Source organism: Schistocerca americana, chromosome 8 (genome assembly GCF_021461395.2).
Source record: "Schistocerca americana isolate TAMUIC-IGC-003095 chromosome 8, iqSchAmer2.1, whole genome shotgun sequence".
NCBI classification, from domain to species: domain Eukaryota; kingdom Metazoa; phylum Arthropoda; class Insecta; order Orthoptera; family Acrididae; genus Schistocerca; species Schistocerca americana.
In genome coordinates, this window is record NC_060126.1 from 177,315,678 (window position 1) to 177,337,008 (window position 21,331).

General features: G+C 45.2%; 1 protein-coding gene across 2 annotated transcripts in view; it reads right to left on the bottom strand.

Moving 5' to 3' along the window:
• Window positions 1–21,331, bottom strand: part of LOC124545201 (fatty acyl-CoA reductase 1-like) — a 269,460-nt gene that overhangs the window by 66,085 nt on the left and 182,044 nt on the right. For both annotated transcript variants that reach the window (XM_047124067.1, XM_047124068.1), the window contains one exon: window positions 4,385–4,621. In XM_047124067.1, the coding sequence (XP_046980023.1) occupies window positions 4,385–4,606 (222 nt within the window). In that variant the 5' untranslated portion in view covers window positions 4,607–4,621. The remainder of the gene's footprint in view (window positions 1–4,384; window positions 4,622–21,331) is intronic.

Here is a 21,331-nt window from a genome sequence, read left to right on the forward strand (position 1 = left end):
TTCTAGGCGCTTCAGTCTGGAACCGCGCGACCGCTGCTGTCGCAGGTTCGAATCCTGTCTCGGGCATGGATGTCTGTGATGTCCTTAGCTTAGTTAGGTTTAACTAGTTCTAAGTTCTAGGGGACTGATGACCTCAGATGTTAAGTCCCATAGTGCTCAGAGCCATTTGAACTATTTTCACAGCCCGCCCTCACACCTTGACTTTTCTGTTAGCATTTAAAACAGATTCAACATAGTTCATGTTTAAGCTGTACACTAAATCCGATTCCTGCACAATAAATAACCAACTCCAAACACAAAGTGCCGTTTGTAGAAATGATTAAAATCAAGTAGTAATGTCTATTAACATGGTCACTTGATTAGAATACAAATGAGGCGCTGAGATTCATAAGGCCCTAAAGTACGCCGCCGTCGATCCGACATTTAAGTGAATACCAGAGAAGACATTGGTAGAGCTTTTCGTCAATTTTGGTATATACTGTGTGGGTCTAGAGCACAGACTAACCTGACTCACCATAAGATCAACAGATTTCAGAAGCGTGAATAAATGATACAGTCTCTTAACCGACGGTGATGTGCTTATGATTCTGAGCGCCTCAAATGGATTACTTAATATACTGTAACTCATTCAGAAACCCACGAAATAGGTTTACTGTCACTAGAACTTTAGCATATAGTAATTCCCGATCTAACTTTACAACAATACAGTGAATTAGCATACCTGATGTGTATGCTATCGTCTAGCAGGATTTATGCCGAGTGAACAGGGAGAAAAGTCTGCCGCAGTGTGCTGCCTCCTGGTGGCACTGATGTAAACTTCTGAGTGACAAGGGTTAGTTGTGCACATCACGAACCGTGCACGTTGATTATCAAATCCGCATGTATTTGGCCAATAAGGCAATTACGTCACGTGAGTTGCGCATGCGCAAAAGCTCCTTAAAGCGTGCACGACTGAAGGTGTGCTCCCGACCCTGATGCCGAATTTCACGGAGTCTAGATGTTCAGCAGCGAGGTAGATGTGCCGTATCTTTCAGATTGTGAAACATCCCCCTAGAAAAATTTATGAAAGATTGTGCTGCACTCAGACATTTCTCTCTTTACTTATTCTGATCATCACTAAACTGACAAAAAATATTTTTAGCGCAACGCAATCTGACTTTTCAATAATCCCTACAAAAGAATGGCCCTGACTAACAATAACCTATACCTGTCATGAATCACTTACCTCAAAAATCTTCGTTACTCGAACTATTGCAATACAGCGAGCACCAATACTGCCAACTACATTAAAGATTCTAACTACTGAAGGCACTAACTGCTGATAGGCATAGTTAGCAAATGAAAGATTTTGATAGAGAACAAACAATGTATTTACCTTAATAATATTCAAACGTCATCACATACACTCCTGGAAATGGAAAAAAGAACACATTGACACCGGTGTGTCAGACCCACCATACTTGCTCCGGACACTGCGAGAGGGCTGTACAAGCAATGATCACACGCACGGCACAGCGGACACACCAGGAACCGCGGTGTTGGCCGTCGAATGGCGCTAGCTGCGCAGCATTTGTGCACCGCCGCCGTCAGTGTCAGCCAGTTTGCCGTGGCATACGGAGCTCCATCGCAGTCTTTAACACTGGTAGCATGCCGGGACAGCGTGGACGTGAACCGTATGTGCAGTTGACGGACTTTGAGCGAGGGCGTATAGTGGGCATGCGGGAGGCCGGGTGGACGTACCGCCGAATTGCTCAACACGTGGGGCGTGAGGTCTCCACAGTACATCGATGTTGTCGCCAGTGGTCGGCGGAAGGTGCACGTGCCCGTCGACCTGGGACCGGACCGCAGCGACGCACGGATGCACGCCAAGACCGTAGGATCCTACGCAGTGCCGTAGGGGACCGCACCGCCACTTCCCAGCAAATTAGGGACACTGTTGCTCCTGGGGTATCGGCGAGGACCATTCGCAACCGTCTCCATGAAGCTGGGCTACGATCCCGCACACCGTTAGGCCGTCTTCCGCTCACGCCCCAACATCGTGCAGCCCGCCTCCAGTGTTGTCGCGACAGGCGTGAATGGAGGGACGTGTCGTCTTCAGCGATGAGAGTCGCTTCTGCCTTGGTGCCAATGATGGTCGTATGCGTGTTTGGCGCCGTGCAGGTGAGCGACACAATCAGGACTGCATACGACCGAGGCACACAGGGCCGACACCCGGCATCATGGTGTGGGGAGCGATCTCCTACACTGGCCGTACACCACTGGTGATCGTCGAGGGGACACTGAATAGTGCACGGTACATCCAAACCGTCATCGAACCCATCGTTCTACCATTCCTAGACTTGCAAGGGAACTTGCTGTTCCAACAGGACAATGCACGTCCGCATGTATCCCGTGCCACCCAACGTGCTCTAGAAGGTGTAAGTTAACTACCCTGGCCAGCAAGATCTCCGGATCTGTCCCCCATTGAGCATGTTTGGGACTGGATGAAGCGTCGTCTCACGCGGTCTGCACGTCCAGCACGAACGCTGGTCCAACTGAGGCGCCAGGTGGAAATGGCATGGCAAGCCGTTCCACAGGACTACGTCCAGCATCTCTACGATCGTCTCCATGGGAGAATAGCAGCCTGCATTGCTGCGAAAGGTGGATATACACTGTACTAGTGCCGACATTGTGCATGCTCTGTTGCCTGTGTCTATGTGCCTGTGGTTCTGTCAGTGTGATCATGTGATGTATCTGACCCGAGGAATGTGTCAATAAAGTTTCCCCATCCTGGGACAATGAATTCACGGTGTTCTTATTTCAATTTCCAGGAGTATATATATATATATATATATATATATATATATATATATATATATATATATCAGTTCATGACATCCAGTCTTACAAATTTACTGTCTCTGATGGACACACGTTCAGATCATCCGCTCTCAAAACTCCGCCATCTCTCTCCCCACATCCACCACTGCTGGCGGCTCAGCTTCAACTGCGCAACGCTACGCGCTGTTCACATCCAACTGCCCTACACTACAATAGCGAATTCCGACAATGCTAACCAGCCACAGACTGCACTCAACACAGCCAGTGATTTTCATACAGAGCGCTACGTGGCGTTACCAATATAAAAACCTAAACAGCCTACTTACAATTGCAGCATCTATATTACATTTAATGGCATTCAAAGAAAAATAACCTGCAAATCCACAAGGTGTCGAAAGTTAGGGTGTTCACGTGCTCTTACACAGCAGCCGCCACTGCTGATACTAACAAGTAAAAAGGCGAGAATATGTCAAGATGTTTTGATTTAAATGTCTTTGAAGCATCCAGATGAGTCGAAAGTTTAGTTCCTTTCTTTTACACCCCTAACCTACTCGCCTTTTCTGTGTTACGAAAGAAGCGTTTTTCAATCTGGTCAGAATTATGGCACAAATTTTCTGGCGGGATCAATTTCTGGGGTTGGTTTCTCGGAAGTGTGCCATTTTTCCCTTAGAATATAAGGTCAAGTTGACGATGGTCTGCTGGCCGCTGTGGCCGAGCGGTTGCAGGCTCTTCAGTCAAAAACCGCGCTGCTGCTACGGCTCCAGGTTCGAATCCTGCCTCAGGCATGGATGTGTGTGATGTCCTTAGATTAGTTAGGTTTAAGTAGTTCTAAGTCTAGGGGCTGATGACCTCAGATGTTAAGTCCCATACTGCTTAGAGCCATTTGGACCATTTTGACGATGGTGTCTTGTTAGCGCAGAGAAACAAAACACATGTGCCTTTGAGAGAAGTGTGGTGTCACCGCCAGACACCACACTTGCTAGGTGGTAGCCTTTAAATCGGCCGCAGTCCGTTAGTATACGTCGAACCCGCGTCTCGCCACTATCAGTGATTGCAGACCGAACGCCGCCACACGGCAGGTGTAGTCTAGAGAGACTCCCTAGCACTCGCCCCAGTTGTGCAGCCGACTTTGCTAGCGATGGTTCACTGACTACAAACGCTCTCATTTGCAGAGACGACAGTTTAGCATAGCTTGCGTCATTTGCTACGACCGAGCAAGGCCTCATATTCAGTTACTATGTCTTCTGAACAGATAATATTGTGACTCATGTACCGTCAAGAACGACGTTCATCATTAATGGATTAAAGTTAAGTATCAAACTAATTACGTCCGCTTTCTGAATTCTAATTCCTTGTCATGTTCCAGACCTCACGTCAGTATAGTTCTTCCCTCCTCACGCCAGCCTGCATGAGCTAAAACGCGTGCATTTCGGCCTCCTCTCGTAACACGGTGTTGGTTCTTCTGCTAACACAACAAGAATAATTCAGCGGATGACACTAGACCCCTTTTTGGGCATACACGTTTTCTAGCGGCAGTAGTTTGAGCTCGCCGGAGCTAACTCACCACGCTGGAGGCGTAGGCGTCGGCCCTCTTGCGCGGGTCGAGGCCGCGCTTGTGGCGCACCAGCAGGTAGACGGTGCCGACGTCCGGGCACGAGCGCAGCAGCTTCTCGACGATGGCCTTGCCCAGGAAGCCGGTGGCGCCGGTCACGAGCACGCCGCGGCCCGCGTACCAGTCGGCCACGCGTCCCGCCGGCGTCCGACGGTCCTCTCCCGCGACGCACATCGGCCCCTCAGCTGCCTGCAACCCACACACGGCGCCGCTGCTAGAGTCTTAGTTCATCCCCGAAAGAAGTGGCCTACAAAAGGCATGTTCGACCGGTTCCTGAGTAATGCTCATCAGTCTGGGATCCTTAACGGGAGACGGTGCCAGAAATCACACATGGCATAAGAAGACTAGAATTGTAAACAGTGTAATACGCCATACCCACTTGTCAATGTATCCAGTGGCAGAAAAATTTTGTTGCTCAATTTTGCCTGTGAACCTGGAAAATACACTACTGGCCATTAAAATTGCTACACCAAGAAGAAATGCAGATGATAAGCGGGTATTCATTGGACGAATAAATTGTACTAGAACTGACATGTGATCACATTTTCACGCAATTTGGGTGCACAGATCCTAAGAAATCAGTACCCAGAACAACCACCTCTGGCCGTAATAACGGCCTTGATACGCCTTCGCATTGAGTCAAACAGAGCTTGGACGGCGTGTCAGGTACAGCTGTCCATGCAGCTTCAACACGATACCACAGTTCATCAAGAGTAGTGACTGGCGTATTGTGACGAGCCAGTTGCTCGGCCACCATTGACCAGACGTTTTCAATTGGTGAGAGATCTGGAGAATGTGCTGGCCAGGGCAGCAGTCGAACATTTTCTGTATCCAGAATGGCCCGTACATGACCTGCAACATGCGGTCGTGCATTATCCTGCTGAAATGTAGGGTTTCGCAGGGATCGAATGAAGGGTAGAGCCATGGGCCGTAACACATCTGAAATGTAACGTCCAATGTTCAAAGTGCCGTCAATGCGAACATGAGGTGACTGAGATGTATAACCAATGGCACCCCATATCATCATGCCGGGTGATACGCCAGTATGGCGATGACGAATACACGCTTCCAATGTGCGTTCACCGCGATGTCGCCAAACACGGATGCGACCATCATGATGCTGTAAACAGAACCTGGATTCATCCGAAAAAATGACATTTTGCCATTCGTGCACCCAGGTTCGTCGTTGAGTACACCATCGCAGGTGCTCCTGTCTGTGATGCAGCGTCAAGGGTAAGCGCAGCCATGGTCTCCGAGCTGATAGTCCATGCTGCTGCAAACGTCGTCGAACTGTTCTTGCAAATGGTTGTTGTCTTGCAAACGTCTCCATCTGTTGACTCAGGGATCGAGACGTGGCTGCACGAACCGTTACAGCCATGCGGATATGATGCCTGTCATCTCAACTGCTAGTGATACGAGGCTGTTGGTATCCAGTACGGCGTTCTGTATTACCGTCCTGAACCCACCGATTCCATATTCTGCTAACAGTCATTGGATCTCGACCAATGCGAGCAGCAATGTCGCGATACGTTAAACCGCAATCGCAATAGGCTACAATCTGACCTTTATCAAAGTCGAAAACGTGATGGTACCCATTTCTCCTCCTTACACGAGGCATCAAAACAACGTTTCACCAGGCAACGCCTGTCAACTGCTGTTTGTGCATGAGAAATCGGTTGGAAACTTTCCTCATGTCAGTACGTTGTAGGTGTCGCCACTGGCGTCAACCTTGTGTGAATGCTCTGAAAAGCTAATCATTTGCATATCACAGCATCTTATTCCTGTTGGCTAAATTTCACGTCTATAGCACGTCATCTTTGTAGTGTAGCAATTTTAATGGCCAGTAGTGTATAAATTTAGAAGGCTGTGATTTTTTTGTGTATACAACACACAGTGTTGTATAGAAGGCAGTGGAGCCGTTTTGTGGTCCAAGCAGTGTTGTATAGAATTCTGTGGAGCTTTGTAAACAAGTTTTTTGGTGTTTAGTGAAATTTGAGTGAAGTTGGATTTATTGTGTCATTCTTTCTGCAAGGTTGAATATATTGATCGTTTCTTAGAATGCCTAGTTGTAGTAAGGTATTTAAAAAATATAATTAGTCCCATATTTCCAATAAAACGAAAACCTGACGCCGGCTGCGGTGGTCTCGCGGTTCTAGGCGTGCAGTCCGGAACCTTGCGACTGCTACGGTCGCAGGTTCGAATCCTGCCTCGGGCATGGATGTGTGTGATGTCCTTAGGTTAGTTAGGTTTAAGTAGTTCTAAGTTCTAGGGGACTGATGACCACAGCAGTTGAGTCCCATAGTGCTCAGAGCCATTTGGACCATTTTTTGAAAACCTGACATTGAGGTTAGAGTTGGACCTGCAGATGCAAACATTAGCTTGCCTCCAAGTGCATCTAAACTAAAACTTGGGAAGGCTATGGTGTCAGAAGAAACAAATCACGACAGAAATATGGCTTTCACTATTCTGGATCTGTAGTTGGTGGCTGAGGCATTTAGAAAATCCTTAAAGTGATATTTTTGTGGAGGAAATGTGAATTTGGTGTATGATGAAAAGAGAGAACGTTTGGTTTGCATGTTGCATATTTTATGTCAAAACTGTGATGCTGGGACATCGAAGGCCATTAACAATGTATGAAGCCAATATGAGAGTCGCTTATGGACTAAGAGTATAGGGATTGGAAGAGACGGTGGAAACCGTTTATGTGGTATTATCAACATGCTTGGTCCTCCCATAAAATTTATTGCAATGAACACTACTCTCCTCAGTGCAGTTGTAGAAGTAAGTGGAGACAGTATGAAACTGGAAGTCCATGAGACAATTCAAGGAAATTGTAATGATACTGATATCAAAGATATAGCACTTTCCTGCGACAGTTCCTGCAAGAAGAGTGGTCATACTATACTGCATGGAGTTTCAACAGTCATTAGTGTCAACACTGGAAAAATGGTAGACTTAATAGGTGATGTCTTAATATTGTTCTGCACCTTCCTTGCACAAGAAATATAATGATGCAGGTAAAGAAACAGAATGGCAAGAACATCAGAAAGCTGTTTGTAACAATAATTATGTAGCCTCCAGTGTGGGATAGAAGGTGCTGGTATGAAACTCATTTTCCGTAGGTATTTGCGAAAGTATGGAGTAAGATACACACATTATCTAGGAGATGGAGACTCCAGCGCTTTCAAAAATGTAGTTGAAAGCCAGCCCTATAGAAAAGACTAGGCCATATTCAGAAGCGGATGAGTCGATGACTCAGAAGACTTGTTACAGATAATAAAGGCAAGCTATTAGAGGATGGTAAGACACTGGGAGGTAAAAACAGACTAACAAAGTTTGTTTAATACGAGGAAGGCAGTATGGGCTACTTGGTTACATTACTTTGTCGACAGACACTACACCTCAACATGGCCTATGTTCTAATGAATGGCGAAAATTTCTGAAAAGCAAGGAAATTGGGGAATCTCACAGCCGTAAAAATAACCTTCCTTATGACGTTGCGATGACCATTAAAACAACTTTTTGAGCACTGGTTTCACAGCAACTGCTAGAAAAATGTCAGCATGACAAAACACAGAATCCAAATGAATATTACAATGCTCTTATTTGGTAGAGATGTCCAAAGCCTGTGTTTGTTTCAAATTTGCTTAGGAAGCTGCAGCATTTCTAATGATGCAAGACTTCACATCCTCAGTAAGTTGGGCTTTACACCTGGAGTCTTTACTGAGCAGATACTGCGGATCATCGATGAGCAACGAATTGCGAAGACGGAGACTTAAGTACAGAATGTATGTAAAATTTCTAGGAAAAGGAACAGAGGACCTAAAAGTGCTGCAGAGGATGATGAGGAAGAACTGGAATACGGATATGACCAGTTTTAGCTAAGGTATGAGTTAAAAATTTTTAAAACGTTTCATCCAAACTTTAAAACGACTTTTCTGCAACTTAAGGTTCCCTCTTTCAGGAACACATATATGAGAAACTATTGGAAGGATTTCGAAGAAATTTGGTACACCTATTCTTGTACGTGGAAGCAATATTTAAATAGAACAAATCTATCCATTATAAACAGTTTCATGGTTGATAATATAGGGAAAATTTGTCCGTAAAAATTTTCAAATCCAAAATATTACAAAAAACAATAGAAATAATTTACCAAAATGTTACTGCATATAATTGTACATTTATTAGTGTAGATTACTTTACCATAGGAAAAAATTGCCAATTTTGCCTCGAAATAATGAAAAACTGTACCTTAAAATAACAATGTAACAAAAAATTCAAAATTCTCTCACAGCGTTAAATTTTTATTAACATTTCTGTAAAAATTATTTAAAGCATATTGGATCCCTATATAAGTGTGCAAAACGTCAGTGAGATTGAACAAAAAGTGACAGAGGTATGGATTTACAAAGATATCAGTGGAAGGCCGCAAATGTCTCTGTTTAAGCTGTCGTTACATGTGACGAGGCAGCCATTGTGCACGTGGATGGGATATCCGACGTCACGAGACGCAGCGCCGGCGATACATGGACGAGTAGGTTAACGTGATTGTAAGCTCTCAGCACTCTCCAGTGGCAGTTGTCGGCTGTACTTGGCTTGCAAACCATCCAGTTTGTTCACGAAAACGGACAATCGTGAAATTCCTGTGTTAGCTCTATTAAAATGCACATTTAACCTCTTGCCCATATGCTAGCTATGTTGTTCTGTCTGTGGTATGTATAAACAAAAACTTCAATATCCGTGGACATATAATAAGACAAAAAGGAAAGAGATATCTCCTGTCAGTAGTGACATCAGCTTGTAAAACTTCACCAAATCGAACAAACTCACTAACATTCACTCCTGACTTAAATTTACATAACAGTAAATATTACGGAAATTATACCTATAACTTTCATAGGAAACTCCCACAATCATTTAGAAAATGCGAAGACGGAAAAAACGCGAGCCCTCTGCCAGTTTACATTCTACAAAATTGTTAAGGCTTTCGTGGCCACTTGTTGACAAACTGCCTATTGGCTTCTGTCTCGGGTTCTTCGGCCGACGTTCATCTAATGATTTTTCTGACGTTTCGCCAGCACGAGTGGCTGGCATTGTCAAAGCTTCACCCTCCATTGCCGGTGGTAAACTGGAGCCGAGCTCGCGGGCGCAGACTATATGTACCTGGCGCGCCAACGTCCGAGGGCTTCTCCGCGGTCATTTCCGGTGCGGTTCTCCTCTTGCTACATGCGACGGTCGTTCGCTGCAGTACGGGAAGCCAGGATCCGTTTACCTTAAGGCTTTCCTCTTTCTTGTTGAAACTGTTCACGTGTTTTTGTATTTCTACAGCTTCTCTAAACAAGCGCGTGTGATAGTGCTTCTCTACAGCCAGAACTTCCGTGTTGGCGAATTTTATTACGTGGTCGGTCTCATTCAGTGCTTGCTCTGCCACGGCCGATTTCTCCACCTGCCCCAACCTGCAGTGTCGCTTATGCTCTTTGATCCTGGTGTTAATGGATCGTCCAGTCATTCCGACATAAAATTTTCCGCATGTGCATGGTATACGGTATATTCCCGACATTGCAAGTGGGTCTCTTTTCTCCTTCGCCGATCTAAGACACTCTTTGATCTTCCTTGTCGGTTTGAAAATTGTCTTTACGCCATGTTTGCGCAATATACGGCCGATTCTGTCCGTCACTCTGGGAATGTATGGCAGAAAGGCACTATCACACGCGCTTGATTAGAGAAGCTGTAGAAATACAAAAACACGCAAACAGTTTCAACAAGAAAGAGGAAAGCCTTAAGGTAAACGGATCGTGGCTTCCCGTACTGCAGCGAACGACCGTCGCAGGTAGCAATAGGAGAACCGCACCGGAAATGACCGCGGAGAAGCCCTCGGACGTTGGCGCGCCAGGTACATATAATCTGCGGCCGCGAGCTCGTCTCCAGTTCACCACCGGCAATAGAGGGTGAAGCTTTGACAATGCCAGCCACTCGTGCTGGCGAAACGTCAGAAAAATCATTAGATGAACGTCGGCCGAAGAACCCGAGACAGAAGCCAATAGGCAGTTTGTCAGTTTACATTCTGTTCCAGAATGTAGTGCATCTACTAACTACGCTACAATGAAGCTCTGCAATTAGGGACCGATGACCACAGCAGTTTGGTCTCACAAATTTCCCATTTTTTTAATTCGATGTCGATAACAGTCACGGTAAAGCCTAACATAAAATGTTCACGTTGGCCTAGAAAGAGAAAAATAGTTTACTTTTTAAAATCGTTAATGATTTTTAGATGTGTCAGTTACTGTAAAAGAAACAACTACCATAAAGTTATATCTTAAATGTTTATTAGTTTTCGATTTAAAATTCAGTAAAGTCTGAGTCATTTTCTAAGCGCAACAAAATGGTTCAAATGGCTCTGAGCACTATGGGACTTAACATCTGTGGTCATCAGTCCCCTAGAACTTAGAACTACTTAAACCTAACTAACCTAAGGACATCACACACATCCATGCCCGAGGCAGGATTCGAACCTGCGACCGTAGCAGTCGCGCGGTTCCGGACTGAGCGCCTAGAACAGCTAGACCACCGCAGCCGGATCTAAGTGCAACAATTTGTTTGCTGTGTAACTCTAAAACTTTACACTGAGGTGACAAAGTTCATGGGATAGCGATATGCAGTTATACAGATGGCGATAGTATCGTCTACTCAAGGTACGAAAGGGCATTGCATTAGCAAAGCTGTTATTTGTACTTAGGTGATTCACGTGAAAAGGTGTCCGACGCGAATATAGCCACACGACAGGCATTACCAGGCTTTGAAAACGGAATGGTAGTTGGAGCTAGAGGCTCAGGACATTCCATTTCGAAAATCGTTGGGGAATTCAACACTCCGAGATCTACAGTCACAAGAGTGTGCCGAGGATAGGAAATTTTAGGCATTACCTCGCAACACGGACATCGCGATGGGCAACGGCCATCATTTAACGACCGAGAGCAGCGGAGTTTGCGTAGAGTTGTCAGTGCTAACAGACAAGTAATTCTGCCTGAAGTAACCGCAGATATCAGTGTGGATCGTGTGACGAACGGACAGTCCGGCGAAATGTGGCGTTAATGGCCTATGGGAGCAGAAGACTGACGCGAGTGGTTGTGCTGATAGCATGAAATGGCTTGCAGTGGCTCTATGGGGTCGTCAACATGTCGGTTGGACCCTACACGACTGGACAATAGTCGCCTGGTTACATAAGTTTCGATTTCAGTTGGTATTATTTGTCGTGTGACTAGGGCCTCCCGTCGGGTAGACCGTTCGCCGGGTGCAAGTCTTTCGATTGGACGCCATTTCGGCGATTTGCGAGTCGATGGGGATGAAATGATGATGATTAGAACAACACAACACCCAGTCCCAGAGCGGAGAAAATCTCCGACCCAGCCGGGAAACGAACCCGGGCCCTTAGGATTGACATTCCGTCGCACTGACCACTCAGCTACCGTGGGCGGACATTTCAGTTGGTAAGAGCTAATGGTAGGTACGGATCTTTCTGTAAGCGAGCTGTTGTATCAGCGTACTCTGAGAGGAACTTGACTGGTATACAATCTGGACCCGACGCCTTGCCTTTCTTAAGTGATTTAAACTGCTAAATATGGAGCTGTTGTATCAGCGTACTCTGAGAGGAACTTGACTGGTATACAATCTGGACCCGACGCCTTGCCTTTCTTAAGTGATTTAAACTGCTAAATATGGAGCTGTTGTATCAGCGTACTCTGAGAGGAACTTGACTGGTATACAATCTGGACCCGACCCCTTGCCTTTATTAAGTGATTTAAACTGCTAAATATGGAGCTGTTGTATCAGCGTACTCTGAGAGGAACTTGACTGGTATACAATCTGGACCCGACGCCTTGCCTTTCTTAAGTGATTTAAACTGCTAAATATGGAGCTGTTGTATCAGCGTACTCTGAGAGGAACTTGACTGGTATACAATCTGGACCCGACGCCTTGCCTTTCTTAAGTGATTTAAACTGCTAAATATGGAGCTGTTGTATCAGCGTACTCTGAGAGGAACTTGACTGGTATACAATCTGGACCCGACGCCTTGCCTTTCTTAAGTGATTTAAACTGCTGAATATGGAGCTGTTATATCAGCGTACTCTGGGAGGAACCTGACTGGTATACAATCTGGACCCGACGCCTTGCCTTTCTTTAGTGATTTAAGCTGCTTTGCGACACTGAGGATATCTACTCCTATGTGCCTCGTGGTGGCTGGGTGTTGTGTGATGTCCTTAGATTAGTTAGGTTTAAGTAGTTCTAAGTTCTAGGGGACTGATGACCATAGATGTTAAGTCCCATAGTGCTCAGAGCCATTTACTCCTATGTTTCTAATCTTTACAGTTGTTTCTGATTGGAATTCAGGAATATTTACTTCGTCTTCTGTGATGAAGGAGTTCCGGAAAACCGTGTTTAATAACTCTGCTATAGTAAACTAATAAACTAATAAACATTTAAGAGATGACTTTATGGTAGTTGTTTCTTTTACAGTAATTGACACATCTAAAAATCATTAACGATTTTAAAAAGTAAACTATTTTTCTCTTTCTAGGGCAATGTGAACATTTTATGTTAGGCTTTACGGTAACTGTTATCGACATCGAATGAAAAAAATTAGAAATTCGTGGGACCAAACTGCTGAGGTCATCGGTCCCTAGGCTTACACACTACTTAATCTAACTTAAACTAGCTTACGCTAAGAACAACACACACACCCATGCCCGAGTGAGGACTTCACCGTTGTTATCGCACAGTGAAGGTATTGGCCGCGCAGGGTAGCCGTGCGGTCTGGGGCGCCTTGCCACGGTTCTCGCGGCTCCCCCCGTCGGAGGTTCGAGTCCTCCCTCGGGCATGGGTGTGTGTGTTGTCCTTAGCTTAAGTTAGATTAAGTAGTGTGTAAGCCTAGGAAGCGATGACCTCAGCAGTTTGGTCCCATAGTAACTTACCACAAATTTCCAATTTTGAAGGTATTGATTGCGTCTTGCCACTGGTGTGCTTTATGTATGACCAGAATCTCTCTGGGTTTTCTGCCAGATTTCGAGACAGAGTTTCGTTATGGAAATTATTAAAAGCATTTCGTATTGAAGTACGCGCTATATTTCGAACTTCTGTAAAACTTTGCCAGTCTTGGGGATTTTGCGTTCTTTTAAATTTGGCATGCTTTTTTCGCTCCTTCTGCAACAGCGATCTGATCTGTTTTGTGTATCATGAGGGATCAGTACCATCACTTAGTAATTTATGTGGTATATACCTCTCAATTGCTGTTGATACTATCTCTTTGAAATCATTCCACAACTTTTCTACGCTTACATGGCCAGATCGGAAGGAGTGAAGACTGTCTCTTAAAACGGCGCTAAGAGCATTTTTATCAGCTTTTTTAAATAGATATACTTTGCGTTTCTTTTGGTTGTAAGTGTTACAGTATTCAGTCTAGCAGCAACTGCCTCGTGGTCGCTAATCCCTGTATTCGTCACGATACTCACTATTTGTCCAGAATTATTTGTTGCTAAGAGGTCAAGTATGCTTTCGCAACCATTTACGCTTCGAGTGGGCTCATGAACTAATTGTACAAAATAATTTTCTGAGGAAGCATTCAGTACAGTTTCGGATGACGTTTTATGCTTGCCGTCGGCTTTAAACGCATAATTTTTCCAGCATATAGAGGGTAGATTGAAGTCACCACCGATTATAACTGTACGAGTGGGGTACCTATTTGAAACCAGACACAAGCTTTCTTTGAACTGTTCAGCAATTATATCTTCTGAGTTGGTGGTCGGTAAAACGATCCAATTAATAGTTTAGTCCGATTGTCAAGTATAACCTCTACTCATACTATTTCACAGGAACTATATACTTCAATGTCACTACAAGGCAAACTACTTCTGACAGCAATAAACACGTCACCACCAACTGTATTTAATCTACCCTTTCTGTACACTGTTAGATCGTTTGAAAAAAATTCGGTTGAATTTATTTCCGGCTTTATCCAGCTTTCTGTACCTATAACTATTCGAGCTTCAGTACCTTCTATTACGGCTTGGAGCTCTGGTTCTTTCCCAACACAGCTATGATAATTTACAACTACAATACTGATCGTTTCTACAACTGACTTACTGTGTTTTACTTGCCCCCTTTTAGACGGACGCCCTTTCTGTGGTTCCCTGAGACCCTCTAACCTAAAAAACCGACCAGTCCCTTCCACACAGCCCCCGCTATCCGTATAGCTGCTTGTGTGTAGTGGACATCTGGCCTTTTAAGTGGAACCGGGAAACACATCACCTGCCGGCCGGGGTGGCCGAGAGGTTCTAGGCGCTTCAGTCTGGAACCGCGCGACCGCTACGGTCGCAGGTTCGAATCCTGCCTCGGACATGGATGTGTGTGATGTCCTTAGGTTAGTTAGGTTTAAGCAGTTCTAAGTTCTAGGGGACTGATGACCTGAGATGTTAAGTCCCATAGTGCTCAGAGCCATTTGAACCATTTGAAACACACCACCCAGTAGCGCAAGTCATGGAATCTGCAGCCTACATGGTCACAGAACCGTCTGAGCCTCTGATTCAGACTCTCCACTCGGCTCTGCACCAAAGGACCATAGTCGGTTCTATCGACGATGCTGCAGATGGTCAGTTCTACTTCAATCTCACAAGTATGACTGACAGTCTTTACTATTTCCGCTAGTCGCCCGAAACCAGAGAGAATCTCCTCTGAACCAAAGCGACAAACGTCACTGGTACCGAAATGAGCCACCACTGCAGTTGGCTGCACCCTGTACTCTTCATGGCATCCGGAAGCACCCTTTCCATATCCAGTATGACTCCCACCCAGTATGCACACGGAGTGCACACTGGCTTCCTTCCTCTCCTCGGCAGCTCGGCAGTCATGTTCCTAAGGGGCCCCATTATGCGCCTAATGGTGGAGCACCCGACTACCAGAAAACCCACCCTCTGTGAATGCCCAGACCTTGGTTCAAATGGTTCAAATGGCTCTGAGCACTATGGGACTCAACTGCTGAGGTCATAAGTCCCCTAGAACTTAGAACTACTTAAACCTAACTAACCTAAGGACAACACACACATCCATGCCCGAGGCAGGATTCGAACCTGCGACCATAGCGGTCGCGCGGTTCCAGACTGTAGCGCCAGAACCGCTCGGCCACCAGCGGCCGGCCAGGACCTTGCGGGTTGAGGAGCTTCCCCTGGAACAGGGTGCACCACTGCATCTGAATAAGAGACATCGTCAGCCACAGGTAATGCCCGAAACCTGTTCATCAAACAAACTGGGGAGGTCCTACTATCGGCCCCTTGGAAAAATTTTTGCTGCCTGCCAGACTTTGGAATGATCTCCCACTCGACCACAAGTGGGGGGTCAACCTCAGTGCAGGCAGTACCCGGGGTGGCCACAGCAGTGGACCGATTGGGGGACATGTAGGACGTGCCCGACGTTCCTTGTATCCCCACATCCGACCCCCCACAGTGATGCACCTTGGCAGCAGCCTCAAGCTGTGTGACGGAAGCCAACACAGCCTGGAGCTGTGAGTGAAGGGTCGCCAACTCAGCTCACATCGGTACACAGCAACCACAGTTCCTATCCATTGCTGCAGTCGCTCCTATTTGAATCTCGTAAAAATATGTAACAAACTAACGGTGTAGTCGGCTTATTAACAGCAGGAATTGGAAGTGCTTTTTCACCCACTGTCTAAATGACACTGAGCTGCACGAACCAAAACAAACAAAAGCCTATATGATATGAGGGTCGCTAACAGCGGCAGTACTGTACGCTACGCTGTTATTAAAATATAATATGGGGCCTATTAAGCACTCAAACACGCAAGAAATTACAAAAATAATATAGTAACTACACAGGTAGCCGTAAATAAGTCGCTCCTGTTGGAAGCTCGTAAAAATATATAAAAACCGAACGGTGCACTCGCCTTTTTAGCAGCAGGAACACGAGGTGCCTGTCTCTGACGGTCTATCCGACTTCACTGGTCAATGAATGTTTCAGTGCCACACTAGTTGGGTAGACGATCTACGAGTACTTTAGCGTTCCCAAATAATAAACAAAGCAGTTTTCCTTTTACTGCAATGTTGCATGCCGTCATTCAATCTGTCCTGTTTTAACTCTTTAAAAATAAGTTTTTTTGTCTACCTCTTCGCACCGAGTTGGAAACGAGGGCGTACTTGGCAAACCGGAGGTGATTACACAGTCAGACGTCAGTTGCCTCGTGGCACTCCTTTTCCGCGTTCGGTGTTTGATGGATGCGCAAAGACGCAGTCAGCTGCAAACAAAGCGCACACCTTCCAAAGATACTCGCAAACATGACGACATACGTCAGAAGAAGATAAAACGCTTCACACCTGTGGTTTCTAGGTACACTGCGACTTATACCTATGTTGCAAACATAGGGTGTTTCAAAAAGAGTATACGTATTGCAAAGTATTATGTTGCCAAAACTATCGATCGCTGCGCCGGTGCTCGGTTTTTGGAGGAACGAGTACACTGTCTAGTTTATATTCGTTGCCGCTGGGTCTTTGTCGTCTTCTGTTTGCTTGGTTACTGTCAAATGTTGCAAAATGGCTACTCCGCAGAAGAAATCATTTTGTGTTCTCGAGTTTGCGAAGTGTAATTCCGTGATTACAGTGCAAAGATGTGTCATATTGAGGTACCAAACCATCCTCCGAATGGATGGAAGATTGGCAGAGGGTATCGACAGTTTGTAGACACAGGACGTGTGTTTAAAGGAAAAAGTCGCCCTGCCGGCCGCGGTGGTCTCGCGGTTCTAGGCGCGCAGTCTGGAACCGCGCGAGTGCTACGGTCGCAGGTTCGAATCCTGCCTCGGGCATGGATGTGTGTGATGTCCTTAGGTTAGTTAGGTTTAAGTAGTTCTAAGTTCTAGGGGACTGATGACCACAGCTGTTAAGTCCGATAGTGCTCAGAGCCATTTGAACCATTTTTGAAAAGTCGCCCTCTTGTTTCTGACAAAAACGTTGCACGAATTTAAACCGCTTTCGTGCAAAATCAATTGTCATGCCAGTTGGAAGTTACAACTGTCAACGGCAACAGTCTGGAGTGTTTTGAGACATCGGCTTGTTATGAAGCTGTACAAGTTGCAGCTGTTAGAGGCTCTACGTCATGACGACAAACACAAACCTGTGACATTCTCTGGCGAGCTTCAGAATGCTATTAACAATGATAACACTTTCGCACAACATAACATGTTCAATGAAGAAGCGTCTTCCAGTTTAATAGGAAAGTAAACAAACACAATGTTCGAATTTGGGGCTTACAGAATCCACATGCACGCACTGAACATGTGCGAGATTCATCCAAAGCCAGTGTCTTTTCTGCAATATGCCACTCATCTGTTTACTGTCCATTCTTTTTTGATGATTATATGGACAACGGTCAGCAGTATCCCACTAATTTGGAAAACTGGTTGTTTCAGGGGCTGAACGAGGACAACTTAATTTTTCAACATTTTTCAACTCCCTTCACTGGAGTCGCCAAGTACGTTAATGTCTGAATGAAACTCTATTGAGTCGTTGGACTCGTCGTCAACGGTCACTGGATATGACACTTTGTGACTTCTTCCTGTGGGGTTTCATGGAGGACAACGTTTATGACACTACCACAGAACCAAGAAGAGTTTAAGAACCGGATCTGTGCTGCCATAATATCAGCGATGATGATGGACATGCTTACCTGAGTATGAGAGGAATTCGAGTATCGATGTGTTACGGTTCGTGTCGGTGCTTGAGGACGTATTGGATATCTGTAATCTAATCTTGAAAGATTCGTAAATATGTGTCCCAAATTTCAAAGTTGTATGTCTTACCGATTAATAAATACATGTGTTCGGAATACAGATATTCTTTTTGAAACACCCTATATTTCACTGGTGAAATGAAATGTCGTGTGGCTAGGGCCTCCTGTCGGGTAGACCGGTCGCCTCGTGCGGGTGATTTTAGTTGACGCCACTTCGGCGACCTGCCTGTCGATGAGACTGATATGATGATGAAGACAACACAACACCCAGTCCACGAACGAAGAAAATCTCCGACGCAGCTGGGATTTGAATCTGGGCCCCTTGCATGGCATTCTGCCACGCTAACCACTCAGCTATTGAGGCCAACATATAAAAGTAGACTACCACCTGCATAGTTCTGTGTCTTCCAAAGGTTGTTACCATGTGGACATTTATATCCATCTCGTGGCGCCTCCCCTAGTGTCCAACAGTATCCAGTTTGCACTGCTTTCGCTTGACGATCGTCGATGGAAGATATCTTATATTTTAAGGCAACGGAATAAAGTCTAGTGCAGCCTAAGTAGTTTTACATTTATTGTAGTTCGATGAGCCTAACCGGCTTAAACTGATTTTCCGATTTAATAAAGCATATCCGTTTTGTTAACGTTCTTGGTGGAATGAGGTGTAGATAGGTTTATTGCAGTTTTTTAAAAAACTAAGGTTTTATGCAATTTATGGCATGGTCTGCAAATGTACTGTACTTTGTTACATGGCGAAATACTGAAAAACGCTCTGTTCTCAAAGTTTTGAGGAAACAACTGAGCCCAAGGGCTTCCTATAAATGACATGCTTTGTTGCAACAGCCTAGCTGTTGTGTATTTCGTCTGGAAGGTGTTGAACATTTCGTAGGCAGACGTAGCGGCTTCCAGGCACTCGAATGATGCCCATATATGGTATCTTTCTTTTTTGGGTAAATGAAGATATCCTATGGTACAATATCTGGGATGTAATCTGGATTAGGAAGTAAAAGGATGTGGAAGTCCTCAATAAATGGTGACATTCACGTCTTTTTGTTGACGATGAAAGCTGTTTAGGCGCTCGACATCTCGTATTTTAGCGCTTGTGTCAGAGAAATAAGGGATGAACTTAGGCTACAGTCTTGACAGTTTACAAGATTAAACAACATTTGTCTCGTTGTCAGCTAGCGTAGAGAACCGGTCTGTACTTAAATTTGCTTCAGAATTCGTGTGAAGTAACCGACTTTCTGTCTAAAACAACATGGGGAGAGGGAAGACCGGATAAATGAAAGACTTTATATCCAAAATTACGTAGTGTGAGGAAAAATCAGAAAAAAGAACTTGCAGACATCCTCGAAAGCCATTGGTGGAACTGCCCAAGAATATTATGTCTCAGACTATATCATAGAGCTTTCTTAAGGACACGGAATATATCTGTTGCTTGGTGCCCATCCAGAGAAGTCAGTGTATAATGACATCTGCTGAACACACACTGAAAGCGACTAAGGCGCTCTCTTAATTTTAAGCTCCAGACAAACACGCTGTTGACTATCCTCTGCAAAGCTGGTAAGGGGAATACTATGTAGGTACTGGGACTATCCAAGAAGGATTTAAATAGCTTCTTTGAAGAGTCAGGAAATTCAAAAAACGAGCAGAATTTCCTTAGCACTTGTAGTGAGGAGTCGCAACATGCTGTATTGCATTTTGTCGTGACCTAGCGACGTGTGACATACCTCAGGCAATGCCTTATCCAGTCCCCAGATTGAGAAAAGGGGTCATAGGTAACTATGTGTAGTCAAAAAGTTTTAATCGTCAACTCGAAAAAATAAAGTTTCGTAATTCATTATTTCTTTATTTGCAGGTAAGTGTCTGCAGCCACCGTACACACTGAAATCCCCCTACCACAGTACCGTAACACGCGCCTAGAGGTGCCAAAACGAAATGGTACAGCACAATGATAATTCCGAAATGAGCTGAAAACATGTGCCTACAAGTAAAGGAATGAAAATAATACCCTTAACTTCATTCTTTCGAATTGGTGGTTAGAACTCTATAGCTAGCCTTTGCATGTCGATCCTACAACTAAAGAGCCAACTGCTGCTTTCAGCTATTACTAGCTAGTGACGGATAGCAGACCCTGGCTGGAGCATTCATGACTCTAGCAAAGAGCATCACCATGGCCTGCACAGTATCTTCTATGGTACTCTGCACAACCTCCTCCTTTCCATAGGACTATCTAATCACTTTTCATCTCACCCAAAAATCTTTCTGAAGGCGTCTCGCAATATTCGATGACACAGTGGAACGAATAGAGTAGGCCCTACCTGCCAACATCTCTTTTACAATATGGTGCCACTATGCTCCAGCAACCCGCTGGGTTGCCAGGTTTTCAGCAGGTGCTGCGCCCTTTTACCTTGCCAGAGCCGAGTGCTTCACCTTGATCGCAGAACGGCACTCGCCACCCCACTGCCTTCTGGACTGACTCATCAGCGTGATTTGCTGGAACTTTCAGTGTGTACAGTCGTCAGAAGGACAGGCGCTGATGAGTCCCTGAGAGAAATTGCCGACACCGTATGAGTTGGCGGACGATAATCCATTCATTTCGAAATGCTGTTTTGGAAAGGCCAGTGCAATTCCATCCACTAACAATGGGCTCAGAAACGAAAGTCATCACATGAAAACAGCACTTCTGTTACGATCGTGCAGTGCTATTAAATGCAATTTTACTGTTTCTTTGCAAGTGGAAAGGGCCTTACTGACAATACGCTCACTTTCACTCTCTATCTAGTGGACTTTTTGTCCATTGATCAATGGACATCTAGATGTTATCTCACCACCTAATTCTGGGTCTACGTCTTTCTCTCGTTCTACCTGCTGTCCTGCAGAATGCTATTGTAGGTAAAAATTCCTGGCAGATTAAAACTGTATGGCGGATTGGGCTTTTGCGGCCAAGTGCTCTGGGAGCCGAGTTACCCGAGTACGAATCACGACTGTGCTCATAGTTTTACTTCCGCCTGTACCTCATCTCCTACCTTCCAAACCTCACAGAAGTACCCCTGCGAAACTTTCAGGATTAGCACTCCTGTAAGAAAGGATATTGCGGAGACATGGCTT